Here is a 10262-nt window from a genome sequence, read left to right as displayed (position 1 = left end):
GTATGGGGTGAGAGACACTGTTCGGGATGTACCTTAGTTTAGATCTTCCTCTCTGAGACCAGAGCCACAGATAGGGTCACATTTTACCATGAAAGTCTACCACAAGGATATATTAGAATTAGTGCTGAAAAGGTTTTCTATTTTAAGCTTTTTTTATTTCAAAATGCAATTCCATAGCATTTACCATTGACATTATTTTAAAATGTGTATAGCATTATTTTCAACCCTTCTTTCATAACCTTTTTAACAAATAATTAATTACATTTAGCAAAATGACCTACACATAGTATGAGGACGGGAGGGACATGTGGCCCTGGGGACAATAACAGGTTCAGTGGGAGGCATTGATATGCTCAATGAAGCCCATCATGTCTTTTAGTACATCACAGTTACTCCTTGACCAATTATTTCACTTTTCCGCAAACAACCATTTACAACATTGACGTTGAAGAAACAAAGAAACTTCAAGAGTTGCGAATGAGAAAGTTCGTCTTTCGAGTGGACTGCCTAGATTATCCCAGGCCTTTTAATGTACAGATGTATGTAGTGAGTCACAGAGCTCTGTTATTGTGGTCTAATATTTATGGTATAAAACAATTATGAAAAAGGTCAGCACAACAGGAAGCATGCTATTTATGGCTCCTTAAATGTAAAGTCTCCTCAGACTATTTTGGCAGCTTCCTCTTGTCGCATCAACAGTTTGTTGAAACTGTACAGAACTCAGGTGTGTGTGCGTGTGTGTGTGCGTGTGTGTGTGTGTGTGTGTGTGTGTGTGTGTGTGTGTGTGTGTGTGTGTGTGTGTGTGTGTGTGTGTGTGTGTGTGTGTGTGTGTGTGTGTGTGTGTGTGTGTGTGTGTGTGTGTGTGTGTGTGTAACTACTGGACTTTACCAACTCAACACAGTTTAAGGCAGTTTTAAAATACTTTAGGCACTTTGCAAGTTTGTTTTGTTGCTGTTGACGAAGCAGTAAAGTATCCGAGCTTCCTTGTGGAGGCGCCAGAGATCACTTCGGGTGAAGGATCTGTCTCTTTGTGTGCCTCTCAAAATTACATTTAAAACACACTTCCTAGATTCTAGAGCAGATCTGGGAAACTGCATTTTGCTTTTGACTTCCAATGCTTTGTGCCTGGGTCTACCATTGTTTGTCTTCACTGTCATGTTCTGGCACAAAAAAAATTGTAATACTTTAATCCCTAATTTAAAAAAGGGCACAGAGGGGAAGATTTAAAAAAAATTAAATAAAATAAAAGGTAAAAGCAACATGAACTTCTCTGAAGATTTCTATTATATTTATATTATCTATAAGCGTTACTCTTGTGGAACGATCCAAAAGTCCACCAATACATATACTGGCGTCACTGAAAACTGTTGTAGGCTGCTCTCGGAATATTTTACGACCACTGACCTCCCACATGACAGAGGGAACAAATAGAAGCGCCACTCAATCCACCTCTATCACTTCTCTTTGTCCTCTTGTGTATTTCGTGCTGCTTGTGCTGACTGCGTTTTGGCTGAACGGTGAAACTGTGGGAAGTGGGAACCCCCCGGTAGCCTCTGCAGAAAAGAAAGAAAGAAAGGAAAGAAAGAAAGAAAAAAAAAGGACTTTATCTTGAAAACGCAGAGGGTTAATTTCAAGCCCCCACCACCACCACCCACACCTCCAATTTGAAAGCCGCCTCTCTAACCGGGAGAGGAAGGCTCTTTTTCGGTCAGATGGCGTGCTGCAGTCCGCCCCCGTCATTCTCCAGCCCACACAGACAGAGAAAAGGCAGCCAGCGACCAATACGGTGCGCCGGAGGAGGATTTCTGCCAGTGATTTCAGACGAGGTACGATACGCAGAGGGGATTTACTACGCCAATCTGCGCCGGGGAAACTGTCGGCAAGAAGGGTAAGGAAAGAAAGAGCGCTGCGTCTCTGCACGGGGTGTTTTCTCTCTCTCTCTCTCTCGGTAACGTCTGGATCAGTAATGGTCTAGTTGCCTTTAGTCGACGGGTTTATTCATTGTGATTTTTTTTTTTTTTTAAGGAATCGAGCGAAAACAGTTTATTTCCATTGAATTATCTCATTTGATCTCTTATCAGTTTGTCTGCGGTGACGTCGATCGGTAATTGGAGAGCCTCCTTTGCGTAATTACGCGAGTTTTCCCATTCAAACCTCCGTCGACCTGACATACAGAAGGTAAGATCGATTTAAGTCAGCCATATAAGATCTCAGATTGGAAATGGCTGTAATGCATTCTTTTTTCTTTTTCTTTTTTTTTTTTTTATGGGGGGACCTCCTCTTGTTTTGAAGCGTGGAGTAACTTTTGAAATTCTGCCAAAAAAAAAATTCTGTAAAGTGTCGCTTTTGATCAGCAACACTGAACAATGTATATTAGGCAAGCTCCAGTCGTTAGTTAAAAAAAAGAATAACTTGAACAGGGGTTTCTCTACCTGCAGGTTCATGTGTTTCCTTTCTCCTGCCTAAACTTTCCAGTGCAGTGTGCCATGTCTCTGCCACGCACACTTGGGGAGTTACAACTGTATCGGGTGCTGCAGAGGGCCAACCTGCTGGCCTATTACGAAACCTTTATCCAGCAGGGTGGAGACGACGTGCAGCAGCTCTGCGAGGCAGCGGAGGAGGAATTTCTGGAGATCATGGCACTAGTTGGCATGGCCACCAAGCCACTGCATGTGCGTAGGCTGCAAAAGGCCCTCCGAGACTGGGCGGCAAACCCTGCCCTTTTCAGCCAGCCCGTGGCCAACGTCCCTCTCGGGGGCATCCCACTTTTCAAAGTTGACGGGACGGGCGCAAGTGGGTCAGCCGGCGGGCCCAGGAAGTCTGTGACTAACGGGCAGCCGGGGTCCCCCAGTGAGAGGGAGGATCGGGCATGTCTCACTCCAATGCACAGCGGGAGCCCAAGGAGCCCCTGCTCCCAGGCATCTCCACAGCCACCAGACACACACTACAGAGAAAAACTGTCCCCCATGGACCCACACTGGCTCAGCCCAGAGCCCGACGGGAACGGAAATATGTCCTCGGCCTCTGGAATGGAGGAGGAGCCGCCCAGCCCACCCCAGCTGTCAGCAGGTCCCCCTGGTCCCTCCATATCCCCAAGCCCGTCCGCATCTTTTACCCCGGCGCCTCTGTCGGCATGGCCCGGGGGACAACTGGACGGCGAGACGGCGAGAGCCGTGGTGGAGAGCGTGGAGCGACTCCTCAGGACCCTGCCTCAGTCAGACCCCACTGAGGTTAAGACTTTGTTGAGAATGAACAAGAAGCTGGCAAAGACTGTGGGGCACATCTTCAGGATGGGGTCGCAGGATGCAAACAAGGAGGAGGAGATCCGGAAGTACAGCCTCATCTACGGCCGCTTCGACTCCAAAAGGAGAGAAGGCAAGCAGCTCACACATCATGAGGTAAAAGCATTAAAAAAAAAAAGGGGGAGCTGAAATGAAATGTTTGAATGTGAACAATGTCACAATTCCTAAACAGACATAAGAGTTGAACTTGTGAACCAAAAGGGGCAGCGGGAAACAAAACAATCCAAAAATGTGCAGATTCGTCACTGACTGTTTGGTTCCTCCTCAGCTGATCATCAACGAAGCCGCAGCACAGTTCTGCATACGTGACAATGCCCTTCTGCTGAGACGGGTGGAGCTTTTTTCTCTGGCTCGGCAGGTGGCGAGAAAATGTGCCTACACCTCCACACTAAAGCATGCAAGGTAAGAGCCCAGCCTGCAGAGGAAAGTGACTCGTCCATCAGCGAAAGCAATGACAAACACAAGTCGTACCTCATAATTATGTCACGGCATTAGAGACCGGGTTATAAAACGTTAATGCATGTCAGAATGATTCAAGGTTTGGATCCTCCAGAGATGTTAAAACAAACATAGAGCATCGCAGTGACGCCACGTATGAAATAAGAATGAATGAAGTCATTCCATAGCTTATATTTAGGATATTTCACACACACACACGCCAGGTGGTTTGTATGAGTCATTTGCTCACCAGTGCGTTCATTATCAGAAGGAACTTGGTTCATATCGCACGGGGAAATAAAACTCAAACATCTGTAGTGTTGCTTTCACAAGCGACCTTTGGGAAGACGCAGAAAAACACACATAACCCGTGCAGGCATTGACCTGTACAAAACATTTCTTTGTTTTCATGGGGGTGAATATTACATCTTTTTGATCACACCTTCCGTCAATCAGTGACAGAATCTTTGACCAATACAACAAGCTCGAGCAATATATGAGTAAATTCTGAGTTATAGTTTCATCTATATGTGCTTCATAATATTTATTTGACATCTCACATAACACTGTGTCATAGTATTATCACAAAACACCAATTTAGGATGGTATAAACAAAAAAATACCAGATATCAGAATGCTACTATCACACTCAATTATTTGTGTAGAAATAAAAATTGTTTGTTTAATTACTTTGCTGTTGTTAAAAGCTTTTTGCACTTGCGTCACACGGATCTGAGGATACAAAGTCCATTGACTGCTAACTGTCACTGAGGGTTTTGTTCCACACTTTGAGTTCTTCTTTTTGTTTTTGCTATTTTTTACAAGCATGTACCTTTACCTACAAGCCTCCACACTGTTTCTCCCTCCCTGCAGGTCAAATGCAGATGAGAACAGCATAATATCCCAGAAGAGAGCGAGACATGAGGTGAGGCTTCTGAGCAGCGTCTCGCCACATTGATGAGTCTCACCGGGTCAAAGTTGGGGCGGGGGGGTCATTTCTCAGTCATTTACACTGAATATTCAGCACTGTGTTTGTCATGCATGCGTATTTTAGGTAATCGTGCCTGAGAGTGTGTCATCACTGCTCGGGGTGGAAGGATCTGAGGGCTTGACTCAGCGAGGAGACGAAGACAGCTTATCTGCAGAAAGCCTGGACGGTGCATCGCATGGTAAAAAAAACCTTAAAGTGAAGCCAAAAAATAAAGATTATATGCATATGTTTTGCCAGAATCATCTTCTCCAGATGTTGTTTCTGTAAATCACTCGGTGTTAGAAAACATCATTTAAACCTGCATGTGTCTGTCCTGGTAGAGATGGGCTCACAGTGCAACCAGTCTCCATCCCCCCGTCCCCACAGCGACACCTCCAACCCCGCCAGCTGGAGTCGCCACCTCATACAGCAAACTCTCATGGACGAGGGGCTGCGACTGGCTCGGATGGTGTCACACGACCGGGTGGGAAAGCTCAGCCTAGGGTCAGAAGGAACCCACTCCACAGGTGACTCTCCCTATAAACACTCATCAGTGTTGTGCGCTTCATAAACAATGGGGGGGTGGAAATTTTTTTATATATATATATATATTGTGGTGTTTACTCATGTCTGTGCAGGTCAGAGTTTTGGAAATAGACTTATTTAATTTGTTAGAGCATCAAATTGACGGCTGTGCGGTAAATGTGAGAGTGCCTGTGGCAGAGCCATGTTGAAAGACACGAAACAGGAAACACCTGGAAATTTTAGAAGCAGTTTTACACACACATTTTATAACAACTTTTTTTCTAAATCCTGTTAATTTGTGCAGCTTTAAATGTACTTGTTCATGCTTTTTTTTATATCACAATTAAACAAAGCCAAGCTCAGCATTTGCCCTTGATTTCACTACTTACCTGAACCACTGTGCTCCTGGCAGGTTTTTTTTTTTTTTTTTAACGATTCATTGTAGAAATGTAATAGCGGTATCAATCATTTCATCTCAGTCTCTGCAAAAAGAAAAAAAAAAAATTGAAATACTTGTCAAACTCGTTGAATTGGTGTTGTACGAGGTGAGAGAATGAACTTGGACTGAGATGGGGTTGATGTGAAAACGACAGACAGAGACTCCCTAACCCCTCCTAACAATGAATATTTTATAGCTCCACAGTTTGAACCCTTGTGAGTCACAGGCTCTCCGAGGTGACGCCTCCCACCATGCGCAGTTGAACTTCACCAGACTGCAAATTAGAGAGGATAGACGTTAGAGGGGAAAAGTCGAAGGAGGGGGGGGAGAGGGAAAGAGTGAGAAAAAGGAGGGCAGAGGAGGAAATGAGGGGTAGGGGAGGTGGAGGGGGTGGTGTTACACTGTAGAGTTTTTTTGTGTTGTATCACAGCCTCTCACAAAAATAAAGGAGAAGGAAAAAAAAAAAGAAAAGCGAGTGATCCGGGCAAGTTTAGTCTTTCTGGGCTGTGATAGCCAGTCGAGAAGATGAAGCGAGGAGAAGGAAGCCAGCAAAGACATGAGGGGGCGTTGAGGGAGGGGAGGGGAGGGGAGGGGGGGTAGGAAGTTCTCTGTGGGCGGCGGCAGCAACAGAACCCCCCCCCCCCCCCTCCTCTCCTCAGTAGCTACTGACGTCAGAGTGTGTTAGGTGCGTGGGCTGAAGGGCGGGATGGATGGCGCGTGGGGGCGAAGGAGTGGGAGGTAATTGGAGGGGCGTTGCATTGACTCACCAAGCGACAGTGTACAAAAATAAAACCTGTGGGCAGGAAAATGGCACAGTCTTTTTTATACATGTTCTCCCTCTACAAAAAAAAAAAAAAAAGGACTGCGGAAATAACAAAAAAAAAAGAAAAAAGACATGTGTTTTATCTCTGGTGTCGATCTCCCTCACTTTGTATTTTTCTTTTCCTCTCTTTTCTCTCATTCATCCAAGTTTCCATTTTTTTTGAACTATTAATTATAACTTTCTCTCAGTTCTTTTCAACGTCACCTTTTTTCTATTGTTACTTTATCTCATCTGGGTTTGGCTTCACACTCATTCATTTTCGTTTGTAATAATAAATTAAGAACAAAGAAAATCCACTGTTCAAATAATGTATGTTTCACATATTTCAACAATAATGTTCTTATGATTATTGTTTCTATTAAAATGTCCATTGCTTATATATACATATATTGGTACATTTTGTAAAACTGTCTGGGTTGAAGGATTTTAAAGATAATAATGACAATAAATGGAATATTGTGACAAATACAAAGGAAGTGCTCTGGGTGCTAATTAGGCTTCGGATTGTGAAATGTTATATGCAAAGGGTGTCAATAGTACGCATAGTCATTTACAAGTTGTGTTTATTCACAGTGCTCTGCAATCTGATGATGCATATCAGTGGAACAGTTCCAGTACAAACACACAAACGACATGAATTTTTTATTTAATTTTTTTTACTTATTTTCTGTCTTCTCATGATTTGCTGACTTCATCGCTTGCCTTATCACAGGCCAAAAAACAACAACAACAAAAACTAATTAAACTGCGTTTCTGGAGACGTCCTGTTATTCAACAGCTTGGGTTGGTCATCTGAAGCTGTGATGATTTCACTCCATGTGGGAGAGTTTCTTTCTGAATTCCCAAAACTATTTTTCAAAGGTCGTAAAACACCAGTTGCATCTTGGTTTCCCTCAACTGAGTCGCGTAAGACTGTAACATACGATCCGACATACGAATAACATGCACATTCAGTGCTTTTTTTTTTCTTTTCTTTTAACATGAATTCCTTGAAGAGAATTTGTTCTATGAGTTTGTCTCATTTTGTCTCTCCACAGACCTTGACAGTAAAGCAGAGAGGCAGAGCTCGGTAACAGTGTGCAGGAGCAGTAGCCCTTGTGTCACCAAAGACGTCTCCAACCACCGGGGGAAATGAAACCCTTTCACGGGTTTTCAGGGAACTTTGTGCTCCAGCCAGACAGTGAACCCCTGCTTCAGTCGTCTCCCGTCCAGGCTCCAGTGCTTCACTGTCCCCGGAAGGAGGAAAGACTCTCACTCCAAAATCAAAACAGCAAAAAAATGTGTGAAATTAGCAGCAGCAACTGACATCATAAATCTACAGAGACTTCTGAATCTCCAAGGTGCAAAAAAAAAAAAAAAAAAAAAAAAGCCCAAAATGTTGCCATACGATTTGATAAGTCTGTGAAGGGGCAGATTTTTTGACAATCTGGCCTCCAAATCTTAGCTGACAGAGGGGAAAATAACAACAAAAACAAAACAGCTGACAGAAATCTGAGTGATTTTGTTGTGAAAAAAAATTTAATTGTGGAAAGTGCCACCTGCTTCACATGAAGTGGGCTCAACAACTGTGGAACCGGATTTGCTTCCTCCACCGAGTGACACAGTGTAGTTGTGTCGGGGAGATTTTTGTTTTATTTTTAATATAGAGACTCTCATCCAGTTGCAGTGCGCTTTGCTAGCAGTACGACTTCACCCCCTGCGGCTCCTTTACCCTCAGGAAACATGACGGATGTTCCGGTTTACACACAGTCTTCAGCAGACATGAGTGATATCTGTGTTATTGTTAAAAAAAAAAAAAAGAACACTTTTGGCATGTGTTAGTTTAGATTTCAGTGAGCATGCAGACAAACACCAACATCAGAGGCCTTTTGTCCTTTGCTGCTTCGTCTTAATGTCCCATCCTACCTGAACAAGGTCTTCATCTTTTTGTTGCCCAAATGGCTGCCAATGTTTCACGCTTTCTGTTCGAGCAGTTTCTTAACCTGTCTGGAAAAAAAAAAAAAAACTGACTTTGAGCATGTTTTGAGTGACAGAAAACAATTTGCACAATGTGGACCGTGAAGTTTCCAGGACTCGCTTGAGGCTCGTTCAGCAGTGAGGATGTGTGTTGAGATGCTTTTCCCTCTCAAAAGATTGTTGTTCCCTTGAAAGGTGCCAACTGTACAGCCTTTTGAGGAACCGATAATTAAGAAAAAGTTGCAGCAATTAAAAAAAAAAAAAAAGTTCACTACGCCATTTTTGGAAAAGGTGGTGAGTACTGTAGATTTTTATGGGGTTTGTTTTTTTTCCCATGTGTAACAGAAATTTAAAATATAGAGGTGTGTCTTTACTGTAGTTTTAGAATAACAAGGTGACTATCACTTCAGTTTTACTTACACTTCTGCTGTAACCGGAGATATACAAGAGGATGATTAGTCTCACTTTACTTTCCAAGCTTCAGACAAAAGAAATCACCCATTCCAGCTCCTTTAAGTTACGCCAACTTATTTGGACCCGAGACAGAAGAGTTATAACATATTGAGATGGCTCATGTCATGTTGATAGAAATGCAATGATTTTTTTGTTTGTTTTTTTGTAAACTAACCACAGTGTTTGTCAGTGAGGTAGCTTGCTGTGCATCAGTTACACCTGCCTGTCTCTTGAGCAGTAGTAACCTCCTCAGTTTATTATGTTGCAAAACAGATTATTTATTTTGTTACAGCTCAATAAATGTTATTTTACTGATTAAAGCCTCAACATGTTGCATTGTTTTCCACCAAGAATCTTCTTTTTTCTTCTTCTTCTTCTTCTTCTTCTCCTTTGTATCTTGGCAGCTCTGATGTGTGGAAGAGGCTGCAGGAGCTGCGTCACACAGACAGCAACACCTCTGCTGTCGTCTTGTTTGTTACGCTGACGCTTCGCATCGAGCCTTGATGCTCGCATGACTCACCTGTACCACTGATGTCATCAGCGCTCATCCACATGGGCAATTCACAAACACCAAAGACCATGAAGGCTGAAGACACACAATGACAATCCAGACCTCAGAGTAGCCAATGTCTGTTTTATTTTCACTGTCCAAGAACGGTTTCAGAGTTTGGTACAAGCCTCCTCTTGGGGGCGTCAGAGAGCTTTAGATATAGTGGAGCGGTAGGTGTAAATCTGTGAGTCCGAATTGCTTGACCAAAACACATGTTTAGACTAAATTAACTGTAAGTGTTTTTAGTGATAGACTATCACTGTCGTAACAGTTGCAGATTATATATGAAGACTTATGTCTGGCATCCATTTATCTATACTGCTTTATGCGATTCATGCACATAGGGGACCCATGATTGGCAGGATGCACCCTGGACAGGTCACCGGTCCATCACAAGGCGGACAAAGGAAGTCCTTCTGAAAGCAATTCAATCAGGTTAACTGAACTGAAAGACGTGTCCACCTTTGTGCATAGACAAAGAGACAGAGGACAGTCCAGGGATCACCAATCAGCCTCACACCAATGTTTGTTGGGCTGCAGGAGGAAACCAATGAGCAGTAGTGGCAAAGAGCCCCCGGACACTCTGACACCTCGAGGGTTGAAGCAAAAAGTGTGGTTTCAAGATGGGTGTGCAGGGGCCCATTCTCACAAACAAAGCTCTATTATTTATTTATTTATTTATTCATTTGTTACATTTAAATAGCACATTTTAGCCTGCGATCCCACAAAGCCAATATGATCAACATCATTGGTTTACGTTATAAGTGTAGGTCTGGTCTAGACATGGGTTCTAATCTGAGATTGTG

The 10262-nt window shown here is 43.2% G+C and overlaps 1 protein-coding gene across 4 annotated transcripts; it reads left to right on the top strand.

The window, feature by feature from the left end:
• Window positions 1–1517: 1517 nt before the first annotated feature.
• On the top strand, window positions 1518–9219 carry nab2 (NGFI-A binding protein 2 (EGR1 binding protein 2)). 4 transcript variants are annotated; one of them, XM_080494648.1, is made up of 8 exons: window positions 1518–1888; window positions 2082–2178; window positions 2476–3398; window positions 3571–3704; window positions 4614–4665; window positions 4795–4909; window positions 5052–5237; window positions 7535–9219. In XM_080494648.1, exons 3-8 carry the CDS (start codon window positions 2487–2489, stop codon window positions 7630–7632), a joined length of 1497 nt encoding a protein of 498 aa, XP_080350774.1. In that variant the 5' UTR covers window positions 1518–1888; window positions 2082–2178; window positions 2476–2486; the 3' UTR covers window positions 7633–9219. The 4 variants fall into 4 exon arrangements, with proteins under 4 accessions (XP_080350774.1, XP_080350773.1, XP_080350776.1 ...); XM_080494647.1 differs by having other exon boundaries at window positions 2439–3398; XM_080494650.1 differs by lacking the exon at window positions 2082–2178.
• Window positions 9220–10262: the final 1043 nt, after the last annotated feature.

The sequence above is a fragment of the Blennius ocellaris genome (assembly GCF_963422515.1).
Source record: "Blennius ocellaris genome assembly, chromosome: 4".
Lineage (NCBI taxonomy): Eukaryota > Metazoa > Chordata > Actinopteri > Blenniiformes > Blenniidae > Blennius > Blennius ocellaris.
Note: the sequence above shows the minus strand (reverse complement) of the source record. Positions and strands in the feature narration are given on the sequence as shown.

Coding starts and splice junctions, on each gene's coding strand:
- nab2 (XM_080494650.1), top strand. CDS start 2,487: ATGTCTCTGCCACGCACACTTGGGGAGTTACAACTGTATCGGGTGCTG. Junction 3,399..3,570: donor AGCAGCTCACACATCATGAG/GTAAAAGCATTA, acceptor GTTCCTCCTCAG/CTGATCATCAACGAAGCCGC. Junction 3,705..4,613: donor TCCACACTAAAGCATGCAAG/GTAAGAGCCCAG, acceptor CCCTCCCTGCAG/GTCAAATGCAGATGAGAACA.